Source organism: Acinonyx jubatus, chromosome D1 (genome assembly GCF_027475565.1).
Source record: "Acinonyx jubatus isolate Ajub_Pintada_27869175 chromosome D1, VMU_Ajub_asm_v1.0, whole genome shotgun sequence".
In the NCBI taxonomy this organism is placed as follows: domain Eukaryota; kingdom Metazoa; phylum Chordata; class Mammalia; order Carnivora; family Felidae; genus Acinonyx; species Acinonyx jubatus.
In genome coordinates, this window is record NC_069390.1 from 106815659 (window position 1) to 106842517 (window position 26859).

General features: G+C 43.6%; 1 protein-coding gene across 6 annotated transcripts in view; it reads left to right on the forward strand.

Moving 5' to 3' along the window:
- Window positions 1-26859, forward strand: part of SLC35F2 (solute carrier family 35 member F2) — an 86579-nt gene that overhangs the window by 45444 nt on the left and 14276 nt on the right. For 5 of the 6 annotated variants that reach the window (XM_053204160.1, XM_053204158.1, XM_027036426.2 and 2 more), the window contains one exon: window positions 23694-23869. In XM_053204160.1, coding sequence (XP_053060135.1) covers window positions 23725-23869 — 145 coding nt within the window. In that variant the 5' untranslated portion in view covers window positions 23694-23724. Of the gene's footprint in view, window positions 1-11817; window positions 13430-23693; window positions 23870-26859 lie in introns of those variants that run through there. The other variant, XM_053204159.1, reaches the window with a different exon arrangement.

Consider the following 26859-nt stretch of genomic DNA (forward strand, 5'->3'; position numbering starts at 1 on the left):
GCTCTCTCTCTCTCCCTCTCTCAAAAATAAATAAACATTAAAAAATATAAATATATGTTAGATCTTAATACAGTGACTGTTACCCACTAGTTTCCCGTCCTTTTATGGCATAGACGGTATTAATGTTTCCCCTGTGTTCTTGACTGTTTAAGAGTCATGTAGGACAATGTTCAAGAAGGGATCACTTAGTTTACAATTTTTACTTTTGCTGGTTTGCATAAAACTAGTTCAGTAGTTTGTGGCTTGGTGACATGGATTTATTTTCTCCCTGGCAAATGATGAAAGTGGTTTAATCCAGGAAGGCTCCTGATCAGCTTTGTCTGCAGTTGTTTAAGAGATTCCTGTTTATTTGCTGTAACTATCTTGTTACAAAGGGAATTCATTGAGATGAATATAAATAGTTAGAACATTATGATTCATGTGTTATTTTAGGGTATCATACCCATTGCTGACCTAGTGTATTACTCTTCTATTGCTGTCAAATCACCACAAAGTTAGTGGTTTAAATTTTTTTAAATGTTTATTTATTTTTGAGAGAGAGAGAGACAGAGCATGAGTTGAGGAGGGACAGAGAGAGAGAGAGAGAGGGAGACACAGAATCCGAAGCAGGCTCCAGGCTCTGAGCTGTCAGCCGAGAACCCGACATGGGGCTCACACACACAAACCGCGAGATCATGACCCGAGCTGAAGTCCGATGCTTAACCGCCTGAGCCACCCGGGCGCCCCTCAAACTTAGTGGTTTTATTTATTTATTTATTAAAAAATTTTTTTTTCAACGTTTATTTATTTTTGGGACAGAGAGAGACAGAGCATGAACGGGCGAGGGGCAGAGAGAGAGGGAGACACAGAATCGGAAACAGGCTCCAGGCTCTGAGCCATCAGCCCAGAGCCCGACGCGGGGCTCGAACTCACGGACCGTGAGATCGTGACCTGACAAACTTAGTGGTTTTAAACAATATGTTTATTGTCTGACAGTTCTGTAGGACACACATCTGACGCGGGTCTCACTGGGCTAAAATCGAGGCATTTGGCAGGGACCTTGCATTCTCTTTTGGGAGTTCTGGAGAGAATGGATTGTTGTCCTTTTCTGCTTCTGGAGGTGGCCTGCACTCTGTGCCTCCTGGCGCCCGCTCCATCGTCAAAGCCGGCAGTGCTGCCTGTGTCTCTGACCGGCTGACTTTGCTTCTGTGGTCATGTCTCCTGACTGCAGCTGGGCAAGGTTCTCCCTTTAAGGACTTCTGTGATCGGATGGGGCCTCGCCAGATACTCCAGGATGAAGTCTCCCCCCGCCCCCCTCAAACGGTCGTCACAATTGCAAAGGCCCTTTCACCACGTAAAAGGAAAAACCTGTGTTTTCCTACACTCACTTCTTCTGACCACAAATGTATGCGGGTTTTCCCTACATCCACCAATTCTCCAATTCTCCAGACCGAAACTGGGTGTCTCACCATTCAGTTATGACACTAACTACCTGGAGTTAGCACAGACCCCACAGGTTAAGGGCTCAGTCCCTCAAGACTGCCCTCTCCCGGCTCCCGACCCCCCGTTTTTTATTATTTATTTATTTTTAACTTTCTAATTAACGTTTTATTTTTGAGAGAAGGAGATAGAGTGAGAGAGGGGGAGGGGCAGAGAGAGAGGGAGACACAGACTCCGAAGCAGGATCCAGACTCTGAGCTGTCAGCACAGAGCCCCACACGGGGCTCAAACTCACAAACTGCGAGATCATGACCTGAGCCGAAGTCGGACGCTTAACTGACTGAGCCACCCAGGTGCCCCATGGACCCCGCTTTTTAGACACCAGTTGTGAGTCCCAGGCTGTCGCCTTGTACAGGGGGTTCTCATGACCCCCCGCCTCAGGTTCAATAATTTGCTGGATTGGCTCACAGAACTCAGGAAAACAGCTTATTTATTAAACTACCAGTTTATCATGAAAAGATACAACTCACGAACAGCCAGATGGAAGAGATGCGTAGGGCAGGGAATGTGCGAGGGGAAAGGGCGTGGAACTTCACCCTCCCAGCACGTCACTATGTCCACCAACCTGGGAGGTCTCAGTCCTTCGGTTAGGATTTTTATGGAAGACGTCATCGTATAGGCACAGGTGATTAAATCGTTGGTCATTCGTGATTAACTCAACCTCAAGCCCCCTCTCTCCCTCCGGTGGGGCTCAAGGTTACACACCTTTAATCATAAATTGGTTCCCTTGGTAACCAGCTCCCCACCCCCTTAAGAGCTTTCCAAAAGTCACCTCATTAACGTAAACTGGGGTGTGATTGAAACGGGCTGGTTCTGAAGACAGAAGGTGCTTCTTTCTTATCACTGAGGAAAGAGCTTTGGTGGGGAGCCAAGATTAAAGCATATATTTCTTATTATATCGCAGCATGTAAGGTGACCCATTCACAGGCTCCAGGAACCTAGGGCGTGGGCACTTTTGAGGAGCCACTGTTCTCCCTACTCTCTTCTACACCAATGTCACACATTGGTGTAGAATCTAAAAGTGGTTCCAGTGAGAAAGTAGAGCACAGAGACACATGAGAGGCTCCGTCAGTTAAGCGTCTGACTCTTGATTTCCGCTCAGGTCATGATCTTGCGCGCGGTTCATGAGATCGAGCCCCACGTCAAGCTCTGTGCTGATGGCCCGGAGCCTGCTTGGGATTCTCTGTCTCCATCTCTGTCTGCCCCTCCTCTGCTTTCTCTCTCCCTCTCTCTCTGTCTCTTCCAAAAATAAATAAATAAACCTTTAACTACAATAACAACAACAAAAGAAATTAGAGCTCAAAGACCACCTAGATGCTGGTGAAAATGTAAACAATAATTCATAAAACGTCAAGGAAATCTTTTCTCAGCTCCTAACCCACAACTTTTGCACGTGGTGTTTGAAATAATCAACCAAGAATTGCTAGACCCTTTTTAACTTGCGGGATCTGTTTGAAAGAGATTAGGTAGCTGCTCATTCCTTTGGATGAGCTCCGTCTAGGAGCTCCAGTTAAGGTGGGTTATTGACAAAGTGAGTCGTTCCCTCTGCTGGCTCAGCATTCCTATTAAAGCCTTTCTCTTGACCCAAACAGCTTGTCTTTATTCATCAGGTCTCAGATGAAATATCACTTCATGAGTAAAGCCTCCCAAGAAATCTCAGATTAGGTTAGGTCCCATCCATCGTACCATTTTTGACAAAATGGGTGGACCTAGAGGGTATTATGCTAAAGGAAATAAATCAGACTGCTTCTTTGGTGTTTGTCTTCCCTGCTGTATTGTGAATTTGATGAAGGCAGGGCCGGTAATTTCTGTCCTCCCGGAGGCTGGCAGTATCAGGAACCTGCTAGGTGGTGACAGATATTTGTTGAATTGAACTGGATGCCATTAAGAAGGCGGTCATAAAAGTAGATCACTGTGGGTTGTTGAGGTTGCCTGCCAGGTTGGAGTGTTTCCATCGAGTAGACCAGACTTCTCCCAGAATTCTCTGGTGTGTAGGTAGAAGTCCCGGGGTGGTATACCACTGCAAGGGCTGTCCCCTCTCGTCAGGACGGACACAGAGAGAAACTTGACTTGATCATCTTTGACACAGACCAGCTCCCTTAGACCAGGCTGCGGTTTTCCGGGTGTGCTCTGTCCAGTCCATAGGTGTGGTTACCTTCAAATACTTGAAGTGGCTGTTCTCTGTCTCTCTCTCTCTCTGCATACTTCCTTCTGTGTGTGTGTGTGTGTGTGTGTGTGTGTGTGTGTGTGTGTGTGTGTGTTTTAAGGTTCAGTAACCAATCAGGGCAATGAGTGCTGGCCCCTTCAACTAGCATCTGTTTGATTTTCTGCCAAACTCTAATTTTCCAGAGGATTTGATATTGGTAGCTTTCTCTTATTGGCTGTGGAATGATATCGTGATGATTAAAGTTCACAGGTATTGCAGGGACGCCTGGGTGGCTCTCGGTTGAGCATCTGACTTCAGCTCAGGTCATGATCTCGAGGTTTGTGAATTCAAGCCCCATGTCAGGCTTGCTGCTATCAGTGAGGATCCCCCCCCCCCCCCTTGAATCCCTCCCTCTCTTGTGCTTTTTCTCTCTCTCAAAAATAGACATTTAAAAAACAAAAGTCAAGGGGCGCCTGGATGGCTCAGCCAGTTGGGCATCTGACTTTGGCTCAGCTCATGACCTCACATTTTGGGAGTTTGAGCCCTGCATCCAGCTCTGTGCTGATGGCTTGGAGCCTGGAGCCTGCTTTGGATTCTCTGTCTCTCTCTCTCTGCCCCTCCCATACTAGTGCTCTGTCTCTCTCTCTCTCTCTCTGTCTCTCAAAAAGAAATAAATGTAAAAAAATAAGTGATCAGAATGTGTTAGGATATATTTGCACGCAAAATTCCAAGTAAAATACAAAATAATTATAATTCTATAGTAACTGACTTAGTTCTGTGATAACCAGTCTGCAGTTATTAAGGAATGTATTATCCATTTTAAATATATATAGGAAAATATAATATTGGAGTCATGTTCAACGATCAGATAAAAGGCCAGACATTTACAACAGAGATGGCAGTCACACGATCCTGTATTTTTTCAGCTTCACTCATTTTCATCAAATTGGTTAGAGAGAGGAAAAAAAAGGAATGGGCCCTCTGTTTTGAAGTTACTGTAACAGAATCATGTAGAAGGGGACATAGTCGGCTTAGCAAATGCACTTTACTTATGCTGGGGGTTTGTATTTTGTACCTGATTCTGCCCCTTTTGGACAACATCTGTTGGGTGACCCATTTCACCTCTCCCAGCCTCCATTTCTTCATCTGTAACCCAACAGCACTTTCCGGTGGATCAACAATTAAATACGATAGGGTACAGAAAAGGTTTGTAAATTGCGAGGCACCGTGGAAGGCATACAGTCAGGTATTCGGATGCTGTCCATTAGCATGAATGTAATAAATAAATAATATTTGATAATGATGGATGCCCCGTTGGCAAATCCAGGGAGCATTAAGTCAGCAGTTTGGAAACCCTGAATTGTCAACAAAGAATCACAGGTCATGAGGAGGTTGGGGGAGAAACAAAAGAGAAAAGGTGAGCTCTGGGTCCAGATTAGCACAAGGATTCAAAATGAGGAGTCAGGAAGCCTTTTTTTTTTTTTTTCCAAATTAAAAAAAACACCTTTTTTAATGTTTATGTTTGAGAGAGGGAGAGAGACAGAGCACAAGCAGGGAGGGGCAGAGAGAGAGGGAAATACAGAATCTGAAGTAGACTCCAGGTTCCGATCTGTCAGCAAAGAGCTCGACGTGGGGCTTGACCTTACGAACCTGGAGATCATGATCTGAGCTGAAGTCAGATGCTTAACTGACTCAGCCACTCAGGTGTCCCCAAGAAGTGTTCTAATGTTATTCTTTGTGCTTGCTTCTGGTCCCTTCACTTTCCTGGTTCTTTTAAGAAGGAACACAGATTTGAAAAAATAGATTTCTCCTTGTTAGAAAATTCGATACATACAAAAGGGGTAAAGAAGAAAAAAACAAAAAAATGTCCCATAGTCCTACCTAAATTCTCTGTTAATTTTAAGGCTCAACCAAGCAGTTTGACCCATCAATCATTCTAGTCACTGACTTCTTACCCCTTCCACTAGTACCCCGCCCTTGTTCCCACAGAGTCAGAATAAAATGAAACAGTTCTGGGAATGAGCAGCATTGGGAGGTCCAGAGGTTGAAGTTCATACTGGGTGACAACATCATGAATTACAATTAAATTTTTTTTTAACATTTATTCATTTTTTGAGAGAGTGAGACACAGAGTATGAGCAAGGGTGGGGCAGCCAGAGAGGGAGACATAGACTCTGAAGCACAGAGAGTCAGCACAGAGCCCGACACAGAGCTCGAACTCACAAACCGTGAGCTCATGACCTGGGCCGAAGTAGGACGCTTGATCGACTGAGCCACCCAGGCGCCCTGTCCTGAATTATAAAGTGACTGGGTGTAATTGGATGGGTGCCTTGCTGCATTTAGACCCACACTAGGTTTGTTCTTCTCTCAACTTCTGTTGTATTGTTACAGAACACTGGAGAATCAGTTAGCCCCGCCTCCCCTCTAGTCTAAGACGTTCCATAGGACATACTGTGAAGATAAGTAGAGGGAAAATGTTTTGGTAATTTCAGAAGTGTCCTGTTCCATTGTTCTGTATAATAATCATAAATATAAGAAATGTGATGGGTGTTACAATAATTTATGGGGCAATTTTTGGAAGAGCTTGCTTCTTTACTTCATTAAGTACCAGACTGTGGTTTTGGCACATGCTTCTGGCACTGTAGATCAGAAAGCTGACATCTGAACCTCTGTCCCTTGGTGGAATATTCCAGTTTTCTATGTCTGGAAAATCACTGGGGGGGAGGGGTGGTCACCATGCTCTACCTAAAATGATTCTTGCTGTTCAAACTCACATTTATGCCTGAAAATAAATGTATTAAATTTATCATGAGAATTGTTGCTGTCATTTGGATAGCTGCTGCCGGGAGGACTCTCCCAACAGAAAAGTCTACTTAGGAAATGGGAGGTCTGAAGTTGCTTGGTGAATCTTGAACAACGACAAAAGAAATTACTTGTCTGCCAAACCACCGCCCTCCACCTTCGTGACACCCATGCTTCTGTTTACACTCTTGGTATCTGCCTTCCAATTATGAACAACTTGTTAATAATTTTTTTAATGTTCTTTTATTTCTGAGAGAAAGGGAGACAGAGCATGACCAGGGGAGGGGCAGAGAGAGAGAGGGAGACACAGAATCCGAAGCAGGCTCCAGGCTCTGAGCTGTCAGCACAGAGCCCGATGCGGGGCTGAAACCCATGAACTGTGAGATCATGACCTGAGCCAAAGTCGGATGCTTAACTGACTGAGCCACTCAGGCACCCCATGAGTGACTTGTTAAAAGATCAGGGCACTCTTGCTCCTCTGCAGGACTGGAGAAATGGATAACTTGCCACGTTTGCTTTTTCTAGAATTTATATCGTCCAGCAGCACCGAGCACTATCACTCCATCCGTTTCAGCATGCATTGCAGCTCATTTTACATTTTCGTTTTAAAGTTGAATGCTTTCCGCTCACACTTGGGTTGATGCATTTCCAAGTTACATCGCAGAATGATTGCTTTTTTTTTTTTTGTAATCCATTATAGTCCCCACCTCCCCACCCACCCCCTGCTGCAGAGAGCCTGAGAGAGGCTTCAGAAAGGACTCTTCCTCTGGTGGCCTTTTTCACCTCTGTAACAGTTCAGCCAGCCCATAGTGATTCACATACTCGATAAAAATGAAAACATCATCGTTTCTGCCTTTTAGGAGCCTACAACCTACCCGGGGAGCCAAACACATATACTAAATAGAATATAGTATAAGATATTTTTTATTAGGTCAGCAATCTTCAGGGTTTTTCTCCATTATAAACTTATTATTTTTCCCGAATTCTATATTTTGAAAGATTTTTGAAACTCCTTTACTCTGCACGTTTAAAAGTAATAATGAATTTATTTATTATCTTTCCCTTTTAATCAGACACCAAAGCTTCTGTTAGCAAGAGAGAATGAGTGTTAGCACCCTTGGTTGGAGTAATTATAGCTGTAAGCAAATACATGTGATGTTTTGGTGAGTCTGCACAGCCTTATCATGGATAATGTAGGGTTTCTGTTATGCTTAGAAAAAACTTCATTATGGGAACATTGAAATAGAAGTAGAGATGGTTGCCTGCTGTGATGTACCTGTTACCTATTTTCTTTTTTGTAATTACTTCTTAAAAATTTTTTAAATGTTTATTTTTGAGAGAGAGAGAGAGTGGGAGCAGAGAGGGGCAGAGAGAGAGAGAGGGAGACAAGAATCCAAAGCAGGCTCCAGGCTCTGAACTGTCAGCCAAGAGCCCGACATGGGGCTCAAACCCATGAACCGCGAGATCATGACCTGAGCCGAAGTCAGATATTTAATCCACTGAGCCACCCCTTTTTAAATTACTTTTTAATTCCAGTACGGTTAACACACAGTGTTGTATCACCTGGTGCTCATCGTGACAAGTGCTCTCCTTAATCCCTATCACCTCCTTCACCCATCCCCTGACTTACCGCCCTTCTGGTAACCATCAGTTTGTTCTCTATAGTCGAGAGTCTGTTTTTTGGTTTTTCTCTCTCTCTTTTCCCGTTTGCTCATTTGTTTTGTGTCTTAAATGCCACATATGAGTGAAATCGTATAGTATTTGTTTTTCTGTGTTTTATTTCGCTTGGTATTATACTCTCTAGCTCCATCTGTGTTGTTACATATGGCAAGATTTCATTCTGTTTTATGGCTAATATTATATATATATGTGTGTGTGTGTGTGTGTGTGTATATATATATGTATAATTTCTTTATCCATTCAGCAATTGATGGACACTTGGGCTGCTTCCATAACCTGGCTATTATGAATAATGCTGCTATAAACATAAGGGTGCATGTATCCCTTTGAATTTGTGTTTTTTTATTTCTTGGGCAAATAACCCAGTAGTGCAATTACTGGATCGTAGGGTAGTTCTACTTTTAACTTTTTGAGGACCATCCATACTGTTTTCCAGAGTGGCTGCACCAGTTTGCATTCCCAGCAACAGTGCAAGAGGGTTCCTTTCTCTCCATAACACTTGTTATTTCTTGTGTTTTTGATTGTAGCCATTCTGACAGGTGTGAGGTGGTATCTCATTGTGGTTTTGATTTGTATTTCCCTGGTGATGAGTGATGTGGAGCATCTTTTCATGTGTCTCTTGGCCATCTGGATGTCTTCTCTGGAGAAATAACTGTTCATGTCTTCTGCCCATTTTTTCTTTAATGTTTTATTTATTTTTGAGGGATAGAGCATGAGCCGGGGAGGGGTAGAGAGAGAAGGAGACACAGATCTGAAGCAGGCTCCAGGCTCAGAGCTGTCATCACAGAGCCCAACATGGGGCTCGAACCCATGAACTGTGAGATCATGACCTGAGCCAGTCGGACACTCCACTGACTCAGCCACCCAGGCACCCCACTTCTGCCCATTTTTAAATTAGATTATTTGTTTTGTTTGTTTGTTTGGTGTTGAATGGTATAAGTTCTTTATATGTTTTGGACACTAACCCTTTATCAGATATGTCATTTGCAAATATTTTCTCTCATTAAGTTACCTTTTAGTTTTGTTGATTGTTTCCTGTGCTGTGTAGAAGTCTTTTATTTTGTAGTACCAACAGTTTATTTTTGCTTTTATTTCCTTTGCGTGAAGAGACATATAGGCCTATTTAGAAAAATGTTGCTGAGGCTGGTGTCAGAGAGCTTATTGCCTATGTCCTCCTCTAGGATTTTTATGGTTTCAGGTCTTCCATTTAGATCTTTTATCCATTTTGAGTTTATTTTTGCCTGTCACCCATTTGTGATACTTATCAGCTCATCTTGTTTTCACTTATACCTCTCCACTTCCTCCCTTCTAGGTTATCTGAAAGTAAATCTCAGGCATCATACAACTTCATGCATAAATATTTCAGTATTACTCTCTAAAAGATAAGGGCTTAAAAAGCATAGTCATATATTGTTCCACCTAAAAGTTAGCAATAACTCCTTAATATCCAATATCTAGTCCATGTTCAAGTTTCCCCAACTATCACATAATTTTTAAAATAGTTTCTTCACATCAAAATGCGTGCAAGTCCATCCATTTCAACAGGTTGCTTTGTTGACATCTCTTTCTTCTGTAGGCTTCGTCTCGCTCTTTTTTTCTTGCACTTTATTTCTGAAGAAACAGTTTGTCATGTAGAGGTGACCACATCCTGGGTTTTGCTGACTGTATCTTTCTGGTGGGTTTACAATATTTCCTTCTCAATATGTTTTTAGGGACTCCTGAGTGGCTTGGTTGGTTGAACATCCCACTTCGGTCCGGGTCATGATCTCACAGTTTGTGAGTTTGAGCCCTGTGTCGGGCTTTCTGCTGTCAGCACAGATCCTGCCTGGGATCTTCTGTTCCCCTGCCTCTCTCTGTCCCTCCCCTACTCACCTGTTGTGTGCGTTTGTATGCTCTCTCTCTTTTTCAAAAATAAATAAATATTAAAAAAATTTAAAGTAAATAAACAAAAATGTTTTTAAATGCATAAAATAACATATGTAGGATTATAATGGAAACCAGTTACATCTATTTGGGTATTAACTATTAAAAACACGTCATGAGGAGCACCTGGGTGGCTCAGTCGGTTGAGCATCCAACTTTGGCTCAGGTCATGATCTCAGAGTTCTTGGGTTCGAGCCCCACATCAGGCTATGTGCTGACAGCTCAGAGCCTGGAGCCTGCTTTGGATTCTGTGTCTCCCCCTCTCTCTGCCCTTGTTACACTTGTGCTTGCTCTCTCTCGCTCGCTCTCTCCTCAAAAATAAATAAAAGCATTAAAAAATTAAAAATAAAAACATTGTGATATATGTTAATGTTTCTTTAAAAAATTTTTTTTTATGCTAAGTGAAATAAGTCATAGAGAGAAAGACAGATACTATATGTTTTCACTCTTATGTGGATCCTGAGAAACTTAACAGAAACCCATGGGGGAGGGAAGGAAAAAAAAAAAAGAGGTTAGAGTGGGAGAGAGCCAAAGCATAAGAGACTCTTAAAAATTGAGAACAAACTGAGGGTTGATGGGGGGGTGGGAGGGAGGGTAGGGTAGTTGATGGGTATTGAAGAGGGCATCTTTTGGGATGAGCACTGGGTGTTGTATGGAAACCAATTTGACAATAAATTTCATATATTAAAAAAATATATTTCTTTTAAAGACTTTTTTAAATGTTTATTTATTTTTGGGAGAGAGAGAGAGAGAGCGCGCGCCAGCAGGGGAGGGGCAGAGAGAGGGAGACACAGAATCTGAAGCAGGTTCCAGGCATTGAACTGTCAGCACAGAGCCCAACATGGGGCTCGAACCCATAGATGGTTAGATCATGACCTGAACCAAAGTTGGTCGCTTAACCCACTGAGCCACCCAGGTGCCTCTATATGTTTCTTTTAAATAACACATTAGGGGTTCCTGGGTGGCTCATTGGTTGAGTGGCTGAGTCTTGATTTTGGCTCAGGTCATGATCCCAGGGTCGTGGGATCGAGCTCCACGCTCAGTGCAGAATCTGTTTGGGATCCTTTCTTTCTCTCTCTCTTTACCATCCCCTGCTCGGGTTCTCTTTAAAAAAGTAAAATAAAATAAAAAAATGAAAAGAACACATTAAATAAGAGATCTCACAATGGGTATCTAACTATAATAATTTTGGAGTAGTGATGAATGTAAGTGATATTTTGAATTTCAGCAACAGTGGTCAAACGATCAGTGAATGCTTATGATGCGTTGGTGGCCCAGTCTTAGATACTACTATAGTTTGTTGCCTGTGTTTATAATTGGAGGGAATGTTAACCTTCAGTTAAATGTTACTGAAAATCAGGATGTATTTTTTTTCCCATCCAAATCCATAGATTCTCCATAATATTTTCATTGACCTGGTCCCCAGATCTCATTAAACACCTTGTGGTCCTGTTTTTTTCTGGCAGGGATATTTCATAGGTATTGTAGCTTGCCATCGGGAGGAGCTATTGATGTTTATTGCCTCGATTCATTATTTTATTAGGAGTTGTAAGCCATTGTATTTCTGTCATTCTGTTTTTAATTATCCACATATTTCAAAAAAACCAAACTGTCATCCACTCATTACCCTGAGGCATCATTTGTGTACAAAGGGCGGGGTGAATGTTTGCTTCCTCTGTCTGTATCAGTTTTCAAAATAATGGGCTGTTGATTCCCTAGCATCCTTCAAAGATGACCAGTGAGTTTTGTTTTTAAAAATTTTAATCATTGCTTACTAACTCATGGATTGAAACATATTTGAGGCATCTCAATCCTTTGCAGTTGTTCTTCTTGATGTACAGATTGTCTTTTTGTCATGACTCCAGTAGTCTTTTGATCACCACCTTGACATCTGGTGTGACAAGGTATTCCAGACTGATTTTGTACATTTCTAGCCCCAGGTCAGAAATCAACCATTCTCCAGGGATTCCTAGTTCTTTTTTCTGGGAAATAGTTATCTAGTTGCCATATCCGGGCTCTAAGAGTTTTCATGATTGCTGGTCGGTCATTGTTTTTGACTGGCTTTTCCGGGGATAGGGATAGCATTACACATTTTTAAAACATATAAAATGCCTTATGAGTTAATTCTGGCGTTCAGTAAAGTTCAGAACTATAAGGGTTTTTAGTGTACCCTATTTAGTCTTATATCTTCATCTCCTTTTTCCTATACTATAAATCGATAACACCAGCATAATTTTTTCCTGCTTTATTTCATAGTATATACACGCAACCTCAAATTAATGTCAGTAGTACCTCCAAACAGTTTGAGAGATTTTACAGTTCTTGTTGTTTCTTTGGTAGATTCCATTAGGAATGTACTGTCAAATCAGTGTGTTTTAAAGTCACTTGAGGGGCACCTGGGTGCCTCAGTAGGTTAAGCGTCCAACTCTTGATTTCAGCTCAGGTCGCGATCTCACAGTTTTTGGGTTTGAGCCCCGCGTCGGGCTCCTTGCTGACAAGTGCAGAGCCTGCCTGAGATTCTCTCTTTCCCTCTTTCTCTCTGCCTCCACCCACTCTTTCTCTCTCAAAAATATATAAACTTAAAAAAAAAAAATTTTTTTTTTAAATCACTTGAAATAATTCCTCTCTACTTGGTTTTGCTATCAACTTAAAACATCCTTAAGTCATGTAACATTTTGGTTTTTATTTTAGGTATGGCTTTTTGAAACTTCAATTTTTGCTCTGTGATTATAATCTAAAACATTTACAAGGCTCCTAAGACAAATCTATAAAGCAAGGTGTATTAGACATTATATTTTAGTTTGCTGTCTTTCCTGACCTATAGATAGCTTTGAAAACAGTTTGTGTTTTATCTTTACACTTAAAAATAACAGATAGAGGTAAACGTTAGCACTCCATACCCTTTGTCGTCCACATTTGCTTCTTTTTAAAGGCGGTCCTGGTGGTCACTGTATGACAGTTTACAGAGATGCTTGCCTCACTTTTTATAGCAATACACCACTCCTTTGTGTTTATTGGCTGGCTCCCTGTTGTCAGACATTTAGGGTTTTTCGTTAGTCTTTTACCGTTACAGATAGCGCCACAGTGAAGAGCCTGTATGCACGCCTTTTGTGTTTTTGCCAGAGTATCTTTGCGACAGACCCCTAGAAGTGAAACTGCTAGAAACGCCCTCCCTGTCATGCCCCCAGTAACGACCGATTCATTTTGCATTCTTGCCAGCAATGGTCAGAAGTACCGTTCAGTCTTTTGAAGTGTCAAAACCAGATTCCGACCAGACGACTGCCATTCGTTCCATGGATTCCTAGAGCTGAGAGACCTCAGAATGGGAAGCATCCACCATTCTAGAGCTCTGCTACCTGAAATAGGACGTAATCTAGTGGTTCCTTGCTTGCCTTCGAGGTAATGATGTGTACTAGTACACTTTCCAGTCTTTGAAATTTGGCTTTTGTGATCTTGGTGATGCCTTTTCGCACGAGAACGGGGGTTCTTCCAAAGCGCTGGCTCCTTGTGCCTTAATTAGAATTAGACGATACACAAATGGCTAAATTTTTGAATCATAGAAATGTAGACATAGGAAGAATATAACCTGTCATTGAGGCTGCTTCTCACTGGGTAATAACGACTACTTACTAATTTTCTAGCCTGCTGCAGTATACTTTAAAATGCTCTCGTAATAGACACTGGCTAATCTAGATGCTAAATGAGAAGATTTGGTCTGAACGAGTATTTCTTTTCAGATGTGTAACAGGATTTTTATAGAAGGGCTGGAAGTTACTGTTCTGTACCAGGTAAAAATGGTACAAGGTGGCAGGTAAATACAGAGGGGTGGGTTTTAAAATCTCCCCAAGGAAGCTGTGCTCTGTGCAAGTCTTTTAGCCCTGTTCATGGAATCTGGCCTTTAGCTGACAATGTGCAGTGCAGCAGCAGAGATTGATTGAGACATAAAGTGAAGGAAAACGTGACATTTGCATTCCAACGATGCATTTTATGAGTCGTTTGGAACTCTTCTTTTTTTTTTTTAATTTTTTTTTTCAATGTTTATTTATTTTTGGGACAGAGAGAGACAGAGCATGAACGGGGGAGGGGCAGAGAGAGAGGGAGACACAGAATCGGAAACAGGCTCCAGGCTCTGAGCCATCAGCCCAGAGCCCGACGTGGGGCTCGAACTCACGGACCGCGAGATCGTGACCTGGCTGAAGTCGGACGCTAACCGACTGCGCCACCCAGGCGCCCCTTCTTTTTTTAAATTAAATTAAATTAAATTTTATTTTATTAAAAAAATGTTTTTAAATGTTTATTTATTTTTGAGAGAGACAGAGAATGCGAGTGGGTGAGGGGCAGAGAGAGAAGGAGACACAGAATCTGAAGCAGGCTCCAGGCTCTGAGCTGTCAGCACAGAGCCCGACCCAGGGCTCACTCTCACGAGCTGTGAGACCATGCATGACCTGAGCCGAAGTCGGATACTCAACCGACTGAGCCACCCAGGCGCCCCAAGGATTCTTCTTTTTCTTCAAATAAAAGGGAGAGACTAACTCAGCGGTTTGTAATCCTCCTTGCATGTTAGACTCACCGAGGGGGCTCTGCAAGGAGGATATCTGGACCCCACCTCCTGAGAATCTGATTCAGCTGGTTTGAGGTCAGGGTTTTGTTGTGTTTCTTGTTTTGTTTGTTTTGTTTTTAATCCTCCAATGATTTTTTTTTTTTTTTTTTAATACACACAAGTGGAGGACTACTGGTCTGACTTTGCAAGTCAAGAAGCTAAAGAAATGAATCAATCCAATCATTGCATCTCATGTATATTTGATGTAAAACTGGTGTTTGAAGTAGGCAAGAACTCGTATAGCTTTTTCTTCATTTCTGAATCTTCCTGGAAATTGCTCACTTTTCTGGTCCGTAATCGAGTGGTTCATCCCCTGTGAACCTTCTCTGGGCAGTCTGGACCCTTTCTTCCCATTGGCCACACACCCAGCTCGGCACTGACGCTTCCTCATGTTGTTGTGTTGGGAGGTCTAGCTCCTAGACCAGACAAAAAGCTCCTTAGCATGTTTAAAAATGGCGGATGTCCATTAAGCACTGTGTTAACCATGGAGGATGTGCTGTCCGTGTTCTGTCGGAGTATAGTGTTGGTTGGAGAAGAATCAGAAACAGTGTGGCAGGTGCTACAATAGAGGGATGTGGTGTCTGTTCAGGGCACAGAGCGTGAGCCCCCTGACCTGGTCAAGATAGGATAGGGTCTGGGACCAGGAAACACTTGGCCCTTTCAATTCTAAATCCCTTTTGCTCGACAGGTGTTAGGCACCCAACAGACTTTGGTGAATCCGTGACTGACGAGCTTACTGACTGAATAAATGAATAAGAGGAGACAGAAGGTACAGTGTCAGTAACCAGTGTGTGCGTGAGTCTGTATTTTGGAATGGGAGGAATATAAAGATAAGCATTCTTATGTCTTCTGCAAGAAGGAAGAGGGGAAATAAAATACTTTAAAACTCTTCTTTTCTTTCAATCCTTATATTCTTAAACTCACACAATGCATTCAAATGGTAATGTGGTCAGCAGGGACCATATTCAGTCAATTTTCCACCCACTTTCCCGCGCCTGCGCCCCAAGGGTCGAGAGCCCGTGTTTGCTCCACTTTCTGGAAGCCTGGCTCCCACCGCGGAAGCCACCTCGGGAAACATGTCTTAGAGTTGGACCATATCCTGCCATTGACGTTCACCACAGGAGGGGTTCCGTTTGAAAACTCGTGACAGGACATATCCCATGGTTAGAGGCACGTTGCTTCTGGCAGCTTCCCTCAGAATGGAACAGGTTTTGATACGGGTTGGAGAGTCCCTGTGCTCAGTTCAGAATTCATATGAACGAGGACCTTGTGGGGAAACGCAGACAATTCAGCGTGAAGGCATAGCAGCACTTGTCTTGGGGCCTTTGGTATCTCTCTGCAAGTCAGAGTATTTTTCTCTTCTTTCCCCCTTTGTTCAACCTCCACCCATTTCAGCCTGTCTCTCTATCTCTCTCCCTCTCCCTCCTTGTCTCTCTCTTGTTCTCTTGCTTTCCCATTATAGATGAGGTCATTATGATTTGGAGCCAAGAGGAGTGCATTCCTGTAACATTAAATCTCTGTACTCAATTTGTGACTTTTTCTTTCTTTTTTTTTTTTTTTTTTTAGAAAATGGTGATACTTTTTAGTTGGAGGACAGCTTGCTTAATTGTGCTATTTTAGATTGCAGATGTGAGCTTCCTGGAGGAATTCTGTCAATTTGTGAACAGGGCTTAGTGCTTCCAGACTTCTTATTCTCACTTATTTCAAATTTATAATTGCTTTTGAGTCCATTGTGGGACGTGAAAAATGTTCTGGCTTTGGTTAGGTTATGGGCCACTTACTGGCTTTCTGGCGCCCTGTACTTTGGACACCCGGCTCCCCGCTGATGTGCAGGGAAGGAAGGTTCATACTGGTAGGAGAGAGATCGGGCTAGACTCCTTTCCCGACAGCAAGGTGGGTGCAGGGATCCTTCAGAGACGGGGTTTCCTAATAAAAGCTCTGTTCTGAAATCATAATGGAGATGTGAAGGAGGGTGAAGAGAGGGATGTGGGGGAAGGAGAGTGAGGAGAGAGAGATACAGAAAATAAGAAGATACCAACTATGAGGGATGATCTCACGTATTATCCCAAGACCTGTGTGCTGCAGGGGGAACAGCAGATATTTAATGACCAGAAAAGTTGGGCATCCATTCTGCTTCTGTATCATCTGGGGCAAAACACTTCCTTCTTCTGGGTCACAGTCTCTTCCCTGTAAGAAAAAGTAGGGATTAGCACCAAAGTCCTGTCTTCCCGAGACTTTCTCCCAGGGAGGGGAGGGGAGGAGAGGTTTCCCTGGGTCTTTTTCTTTAAGCACATTTGCACCCCTGATCTTTTAAAAGCTGAGAGCCCTGACTTCCTCTGCCTTCTACTCCCTGTATGACTGTGGGTGAATTCGTGTCATTTTCCTCGTTTGGAACAGGAGGGTAGTCCCTCTTCTCGGGGTTGTAAGGATTATGCTGAGAATGTGTGCTATAGTGATACCAGTTGAACACTGAAACGCAGGAAAAGTGGAACCATTTCTTTGTTGACCTACCCTTCCTCTCATGATTCCAGAGGGGGAGGTATGAGGCTGGGGACAGTGACACGAAATGCATACACTTTTCCTCATTTTGGCTTTGGCCCCTTAACTTCTGTAGACTCCTAATGTTCTATACGGACCAAGTGGCAAATTTCTTTTGTCTTGGATAGAGCGGCCTCAAATGTAGAATCAGCGTCTCCTTCAGAAAGAAGTGAGCCCAAGAGGAAGAGGTCAGAACCCCTGGACCCATTTCGCCTCATGTGCCTGTGATAGGAATAGTCTTCCTAGAAAGAATGCTGCCCTTGTGGGAGCAAGTCCTGAACTCACCTGGATGAAAATGTCCTTCAGTAGCCTTAAAAAGATGCCTTTCCAGGGGCACCTGGGTGGCTCCATCGGTTAAGTGTCCAACTTCGGCTCAGGTCACGATCTCACAGTCCGTGAGTTCGAGCCCCACGTCGGGCTCTGTGCCGACAGCTCAGAGCCTGGAGCCTGCTTCAGATTCTGTGTTTCCCTCTCTCTCTCTGCCCCTCCCCTGCTCATGCTCTGTCTCTCTCTCTCAAAAATAAATAAAAACGTTAAAAAAAAAAAAAAGATGCCTTTCCCTCTAGCCAGTTACTGATCTTACTCTTCCCTTCAAAGGGTGAGGGTGCCTTCAGTTCCTAACCTGAAAAGTAACTGAGTAAACAACATTTCTGCATGAAGTAATAGAATCCTTTGAAGAACCTTCAAGCAAAACAAGTAAAACTGAAGATGCTTCTGCCCTAAGAGCAACAATTCCACTGTTAGGTATTTCTCCAGAGCAAATGATTCCTTTAAACTTCCTGAAACATAGGAGGTCATTCTATTTGTAGGGTACTCTGAGTAGTTCCTATCGGGCCATCCTGAGGAGATTTTTTTTTTGTTTGTTTATTTTTGAGACGGAGGCAGAGTGCGAGTGGGGGAGGGGCAGAGAGAGGGGGAGAGACAGAATCCCAAGCAGGCTCCAGGCTCTGAGCTGTCAGCACAGACGTGGGGCTCGAACTCACAGACCGTGAGGTCATGACCTGAACCGAAGTCGGACGCTTAACCGACTGAGCCACCCAGGTGTCCCTGAGGAGACTTTTTTTTTTTAATGTTTATTTCTTTATTTTGAGAGAGAGAGTGAGAGCATATGAACGAGAGTGGGGGAGGAGCAGAGAGAGGGAGAGATTGAATCCCAAGCAGGCTCCACACTGTCAGCACAGAGCCCGGCACGCAGTGCTCCTTCCCACGACCCTGGAATCATGACCTGAGCCGAGATCAAGAGTCTGATGCATAACCGACTGAGCCCCCCAGGCACCCCGATCCTGAGGAGATTCTGTCTTGGCACGTCAACAAGCCATTTGCACCAATTTGCTGAATGCCAGGAAAACCCTTAGATATGTACGTCAGGAGGCATATACAGGAATGTTTGAGGAGGCTTTTTTTAAATAAAAATTCATGCGCGCGCGCACACACACACACACACACACAGGGATACAACCTAAATATCAGGAAGGGAACGGATAAAGTGATATGATCATGTAGAAAGGACTGAACCAGAACTAACGTACCAACTTGGATGACGCTCAGACAGTGTTGATCAAAATAGCGGGTTGCAAAAGTATACATACGTATCATGCTGTCTCTATAAAATTTAAAAACAAGCAAAACAACACTTTATTGCTTAGGGATATTTACAGAAATATTAAAATATATGTAAATGCAGGGAATGATAAATACCAAGTTCTGGAATAAGAAGTTACCCCAGAGAGCTGACACTGGGGAGAACCCAAGGGGACTATGTTGACGTTGCCAGTATTTTAGTTTTTAAGCTCCCTGGTAGATCCATAAATACATGTTGGCTCTACAGTATACTTTGTTCTATGTTAACTCTCCTATGGAGATTTCCCTATAGAGCGAATGAAAGCTGTGAGAGAGGAGTCCAAGATGAGACAGGCAAGCAAGCCAGGGGTCAGATGGTGGGTGTCTCTGTGGGCCATTTACAAGTTTGGCTTTCGTCTAAGGGCAAAGGGGACCCACAGAAAGGTGTCAGGAAGCGTGGGAGGGATCCCGTCAGGTTAGCAGCTGGAACATTAACTCCTGCTACCCAGTAGGGACTGGATTTGTGGAGAGTGGAGCAGTTAAGAGAAATTTGCCGTGGCCCCAGTGGTAGAGAACCTCCTCCTTGAAATGCCATCTTCTGCTTCCAGAATGTTCTTCCTTTTTCTCTCCCTCTTCTCTGGCCATGCCCTTTTATCCCCATCTCTAATTCCTCTTCCTCCTCTGGCCCCTTAGTGTTGTTGTTTCCCAGAGTGTTTTTTTTTTTTTCCACCCTGTTTTCATTTTTTAGGGACATGTCTTAGTAATATGACTCATATCCCACCTTCAGTTACCATCTCCATGCTCTTGGTTCTCACATTTATTTCTGCAACCCCATCCTTTTTCCCAGCTCCAAACTGCCTACTGGATATTTTTCCTTGACTGTCTCATAGTTGAAACAGAATCCAGCATGTTTGAAATGGAGTTATTCTCCTTTCCACATGTGCCTTTTCCTGCTGTGTTTGGGGTCTTGATTGACCGTACTATGATCTATCCCGTTGTCTGATCTAGAAAACCGGGTCTGATTCCAGACTCCTCTCTCTGTCATCTTCCCTCTGTAACAGGGTTTCATGTTAGGGATTAAGGGTAAGGCTTGGGTGCTCTGTGCTGTGACATGTTTAGGGACCCAAGAATGCTCAATTCCTGCCTTTCTAGTCACTTTACTGCCCTCCTCGTCAGAAGATTTCAGTGACCTCACCACCAGCAAGATACGATGCCAACTTCAGAGCATTATTACATCTAAGGCCCTTCTGGATCTGGCTGCTATTGACTTTTCATCCTCATTTGCTGCTATTTTTCTGTCCCAACACTCTTTGCAATCAACCCACTTGAATGTGCCATATTGTTTTAGGGCTCGGTGCCTTGGTACATATACCACTCTTTCTGCTTAGAATTGGAATGCGTTTTCTGACCATGCTTGTCTGGTGAATTCTTAAAGTCTATAAAACTAGCCCGTGATAGCCCTGGTCTTGCTGGGCCCTAATTCCTAGTTTACATGCCTGCTTATCCCCGGCAGACTCTGAACCTCTGAGGCACAGAGAGAGCCCACTCACTTTTTACCTTCTTGTCCTGATACACTGCCAAGGCTCTGCTAGTGTGTTTAGGGTCAACTCTCCCAGCAAACGTCCCCTTTCTCTTTCTGCCCTGTACTAGGATTGTGGGAGATGAGTTGCAAATTACTGAAACAAACATTCCACAGGAAAAAAATACATTGTAACTGTAAACTCTTAGAACAGATATTCTATCTTCTGCAGTTTTGGTATTTGCTACCTCACTTAGAGCAACTCTGGGAGGAAGTATGTATATAGAGTGCATTTTAAACAAAAGTTTCAGTGTTCTCCGTCCTGCTTCCTGACCTTTCCAGGAGCTATCTTCGTGATCTGTCTTCAGTTTCTTTTTTGTCAGTCTTCAGGTTTTTACTCGTAGTGCCTTCTGCTCATCTGCCAGACATATTTAAGCTTCCTCAGTCCTTTTAGCAAGATGATGATGGTGATGATGATGATGATGATGATGATGATGATGGTGGTGGTGATGATGATGATAAACCCATCTCTTCAACATTGCTGCTTATTCTTCAAACTCTTTTCTTATTCCTATTCTCTTTTTATCACTAAAAAAAAAAACCAGCTATTTATGCTTGGTACATTTACTTGCTCATGTTCTGTTCACTCTGCTCCCTGGAATCTGACGTTAGGCATTACCACGAGGAAAAGCTTTCTTTCAAAGGTGTAAGCGACTTCCAGCTTGCCAATCCAGCTGTGTCTCTTTAACTATGATGCCGCTTCTTCTCCCTGTAGTTTTTGATACTATGGTATTGATGATCTCTTCCTCTTAAAAATGTTTTCCACTCTTCACTTCTGTATCATGGTACTCTTTTTTAAAAATTTTGTTTGTTTTTTATTTAGAGAGGGCACATGAGCAGGGGAGGGGCAGAGAGGGAGAGAGAGAGAGAATCCAAGCAGACTCTGCAGTGTCCAGACACAGGGCTCGGTCCCACGACTGTGAGATGATGACCTGAGCCCAAATCAAGAGTCAGATGCTTAACCCCCTGAGCCACCTCGGGACCCCTCACGGTACTCTTACAATTTCTAGTCTGTCTCTGATCTTGCAGTTCATCTATTTGGGCACATGTGATTCTATCTTTATCCACTGACGTGTGTTCAACAAATATTTATCGGGTGACAATGAAGTGCCAGGCACTGGATGTGTGGTGGAGAACAAAACAGATTATGGTCTAACTTTCTGAAGTCCAGAGTTTAAACTTGGTGTTTGTTATCTATTACTGTTTAACAAATTACCACAAACTTAGCGACTTAAAATAAGATACACTTACTGTCACAGTTTTTGTGGATCGGGCATCTGGGCGTGGCTTACCTCTGCCCTGTGTTCCGGGGTCTCTCACGAGCCTGCAGTCACGGCGTCGGCCGGGGCCGGGGACCCCCCTGCAGCCTCCAGCGGGGAGGGGTCCGCTTCCAGGCTCATGTTCATGTTGGCGGGATTCCTTTCATGGCAGACCGGTGGACGGATGGCCTCGGTGCCCCAGCACCCTCAGCTCCTTGCCACGTGGGTCTGTGTATGTGGCACCTTGTTTCATCGGAGCTAGTGAGGAGGAGGGGCCAAAGAGTTGACTTGCAAGGTGGGAGTTGTGACCTCGTGGAATATGTTGGTGGAAGTGATATCCCATTACTTTTACTGTGTTCTAATGGTTAGAAGCAAGTCACAGATCCTGCCCACGCTCAAGACGAGATTACATGGGACAAAACTGCCAGGAAGCAGAGACCCACTAGGGGCCTTCTTAAGAGTCCCCCTGTCACAAACCTTTTACTGTTTTTCCCTCGGATGGTACAGCCATCTCCATCTCTCCTGCTTTTCCAGTGAACTCACTCCCCTTCCCTTGCCCACACCTGCTTCTCATCCTGTATTCCCTGACCTGGTCAGCCGCCTTGTATGTGTCCAGTCATCTACTCTGGAAAGGAAACCCCGAGATCATTTTCAGTGCTTCCTCCGGAGGTTTAATGGGCCACTGGGTTCTGTACGTTCTCCCCCTGGGGCGCCTTTCATGTCATTCTGTACTTTCCATCGACACTGACCTGGCTTTAGTTGGTTGTTACGATGCCTCTTGTTTTTTTAAATACCAAAAGGCGGAGACCTGGTCTTATTCTGTGGATCCAAAGTGCCAGCCTTGAGAGCAGTGATTCTGAGTCTTGGCCGCACCCTGGAATCACTCAGGGAGCTTGGAATGTCACTGGTGCCTGGGACCCACCGCCAGACGTGATGGCAAAGTGGGTCCCAGGTGCAGCTGGACGTTGGCATTTAAAAAATCTCTGTGGGGGGTGCCTGAGTGGCTCAGTTGGTTAGGCGACTGACTTCGGCTCAGGTCATGATCTCGCGGTTCGTGAGTTCGAGCCCCGTGTCGGGCTCCGTGCTGACTGACGGCTCAGAGCCTGGAGCCTGCTTCGGGGATTCTGTGCCTCCCTCTCTCTCAGCCCCTTCCCTGCTTGCTCTCTGTCTCTCAAAAATAATAAACATTGAAAAAAAATTTTTTTTAAATCTCTGTGATTCAAGCGTGCAGGCAACAGTGAAAGCCTTAGTTGAAGAAATCAAGTCTCTGGGAGAATGAAAGGAGGAAAAAATGGTAAACATTTAATGAATAGGAAGATTTTAAAACTACAGTTAAAGTTGCATTAAAAAAATCACACACCCTTCAGATAGAATGTGACACAGCAAAGTGATCAAAATGATCTCTAAAATGATCAGTGAAGGGGTTCCTGGGCAGCTCAGCAGGTTAAGTATCCGACTTCAGCTCAGGTTATCATCTCACAGTTCACAAGTTCGAGCCCCACGTCAGGCTCTGTGCTAACAGTTTGGAGCCTGGAGCCTGCGTCGGATGCTGTGTGTGTGTCTCTGCCCCTCTCCTGTTTGTGCTCTGTTTCTCTCTAAAAAACAAGCAAACAAAAAACATTAAAATGATCAGTGAAGTTTGGGAATATGTACCTTTGTGGGAATGAGAAATGTGGGAAATCAGAAATGTCAAAGAGTGAAAGATGTAGTTTGTTAAAATACAATGCTTTATTATTAAAAAAAATTTTTTTTAATGTTTATTTATTTTTGAGAGAGAGAGAAAAAGCACAAGCAGGAGAGGGGTGGAGAGAGAGAGGGAGACACAGAATCCAAAACAGGCTCCAGGCTCTGAGCTATCAGCACAGAGCCTGATACGGGGCTCGAACCCACGGACTGTGAGATCATGACCTGAGCTGAAGTCAGGCGCTCAACTGACTGAGCCACCCAGGCGCCCCTAAAATACAACACTTTGGTTTTTGTGTTCATGAAGTAAGCAAAACAGTGAAATAAAGAACCGCCTGGAATAATTCACATTTTTCTTTGTGTTTAGTGTGTGTGTGTGCGGGCACGCGCACATAAGGTACAATTTACTTGCAAGTCGTTCTGAGTTTCTCCTTTATTTTCCAGGAACATCTTGAAGACAGTTGCATTGGGTCAGATGTTGTCCTTGTGTATATGCGGGACGGCCATTACCAGCCAGTACCTGGCAGAAAGATACAGAGTGAACACGCCCATGCTTCAGAGCTTTATCAACTATTGCCTGCTGCTTCTGTTTTATACGGTGATGCTGGCATTCCAGTCAGGTCGGTACAACGTGAGAGTGGCCTTTGCAGCCAGTTATCTTTATAAAAATGTTGGGCTTCTGATTACTTAAAAAATAAAATGCGAGGTCAAACCAAGAACAGGAAACTATTTTTCATCCAAGTTATTAGAAAAGGAAGGCACCTCTGAATGGTATGCAAATAGCAATTGGAGATTTATGTATAACTCTGTGAAATTGTTAAGAACAGGGAGCACCAGACGGTACCAGTAGAAGTTGTCAAGGAATTTGAAAAAGTGCTGGGACATCTGACTGGCTCAGTTGGTAAAGCATGGGACTCTTGATCTCGGGGTTGTGAGTTCGAGCCCCACGTTGGAGGTAGAGATTACTTTAAAAAAATGAATAAAATTAAAAAAGCGGAAGCTCCATTAAGAGTCAGGTTTTATTTTTTCCCCTGTGGTTGATACAGTTAAGAGACAATATTAAAAACCCTTAAAAAGAGACTCACTCTCCAAAATACACATTTCCAGCCAAGTGGAGAATGTTAGACGGTGCACGGGTTGTGTGTAGATCAAATCTATGTTGTGAGAAAGACAAAGGAATTGGCAAGGAGTTAACATCTTTTTTTGTTTTAATGTTTGTTTATTTTGAGAGAGAGAGAGAGTAGAGCAGGGCAGGGGCAGAGAGAGGGAGAGAGAGAGAATCCCGTGCTGACAGACAGCCTGATGTAGGGCTTGATCTCATGAGCCATGAAATCATGACCTGAGCCAAAATCAGGAGTCAGACACTTAACCTCCTGAGCCACTCAGGTGCCCCCCCCCTTTTAAAAAATATTTATTTTTTAATAATATTAAAAAAGAGACAGCACAAGTGGGGAGGGGCAGACAGAGAGGGAGAGGGAGAGAAGGAAGTAACATCCTTATTACTGGCTGGTTAAGTTGTTTTAATTTTTTTTTTAATGTTTATTTTTGAGAGAGAGATAAAGTGCAAGGGGGAGGAGTAGAGAGAGGGAGACACAGAATCCAAAGCAGGCTCTGAGCTGTCAGCACAGAGCCCAATGCAGGGCTCGAATCCATGAACCACGAGATCATGACCTGAGCTGAAGTCAGATACTTAACCAGCTGAACCACCCAGGTGCCCTTGGTTACGTTGTTTTAGAATTGTTACAGATTTATGATTTCTAGCTGCTATGCAAAAATTGGGAAAGGTTCTGATTGACCTCTTGTGCCGGATATCATTTGAATTGTTTAACTCATTTTGTTACATGTTATGTCACTAAGTCCTCCCAAGGAAGCAAAGTGAATATTACCGTTATCCCTACTTTGCAGATGAGGAAACAGAGTCACACAGCCCACCATAGCCGGTTGTGAGTCATACAGGTAGTGACTGGTGGAGCCGGATTCCAAGCCGGGCAGCCTGCCCCTGAGCCCATGCTGTGCACGAGGGGCTGTTAGTCATAACAGACGTCCTTCCCGTAAGAGGAGAGCGTGAGGGGTGTCTGGGTGGCTCAGTTGGTTAAGCATCTTAGTCATGATCGGCTCGGGTCCCGATCTCTCAGTTTTGTGGGTTCGAGCCCTGCATCATGCTCCGTGCTGACAGTGTGGAGCCTGCTTGGGATTCTCTCTCTCTCCCTCTCTCTGTGCCCTTCCCGACTTGTGCTGTGTCTGTCTCTCTGAAGATAAATAAGTAAACCTAAAAAACAAAAAGAGATTGAATCCAGGAATGTGAAATCGAGGGGTAACCCAGACTGACCAGGAGGGGGCTGTCCTTCCATCTTTGGTATTTCCAGCCACATCGTGAAATCACTGATGTTTGCTAATCCTCTTGCAATATGAACCTTAATAGGTCAGTGGTATTTCTGTGTTGGGATAGGTGACTTATTTTTGAAAGAAAATGGAAGCCAGTGTGGGAGGGGGGGAAACATTTCAAGGGGAGAGCACCAGGTTTGGCAAGAATGTTAGGAGTTGGAAACAGAATTGGACACGTGGTTACTAGCCCCAGACTCCACTCCTCTGTGAGCTGTTCTGAACTCTTGAAGGAAGTTAGCATGATTCATAAATATGTCAGTGAGGTCCCCCAAGGGGTGATGGCAGGGACCTTCCAAGCCATGTCATGTTGAGTGGGACTGACTGTTTGATTTCAGGATGTTCCTGCGAATTGGACTTTGATGATAATTCTTTGGTTATGATTCTGACTTATAGATTATCTTATCGTAAAGCCTTCTCCTGTGTGTGCTAACTGTGTATCTCCTGCCTGCCAGATTCTCCAAAGAAGTGAATTGCAGTTAACTTAAATAAGTAGAATTTGGGCAATAAAAGGTGTTTCTTTGATGATGTAAGTCTTTTTTCCAGACTTATCACTGACTTAATTTTCTCTTGAAAGCACATCTCTTCCAAAAGAATGACCAAGTGCAGAGATTAAATGAGCAAATGGATTTATAAGAAAACTTTTCATTTCTAGGATAATGTGTAGCTTATCAGCAATGGCAGCATCCAAGCCCATATCTGGATGTTATATTTATGTGACAGTAGGAAAGGAAATTTAACCACTTTTCTCCTACTTACTTTCTCTCTGGTGTTTTCTTTGAACACTTGTCTATGATGACACCTTATGCTGGGTCTCCTAACAGAAAAAAATCTAACTGACTCTGCTGAGTTACTGTAGGCATTTAGGTTATGAATAATGGAAATTAGGAAGCACCACATTCATAATACATAATGAACATTTGCTTCGACTCTTTAATATCTAAATTGAACATGCATAGTAATATTTTCTTTTCTTTTTCTAATGTTTATTCATTTCTGAGAGAGAGAAAGAGAGGGAGCACAAGTGGGGGAGGAGCAGAGACAGAGAGAGGGAGACACAGAATCTGAAGCAGGCTCCGGGCTCTGAGCTGTCAGCACAGAGCCCAACGTGGGGCTCGAACTCACGAACCATGAAATCATGATCTGAGCAGAAGTTGGAAGCTTAATCGACTGAGCCACCCAGGCGGCCCTCTTTTCTTTCTTTAAAAAAGTATTATTTATTTATTTT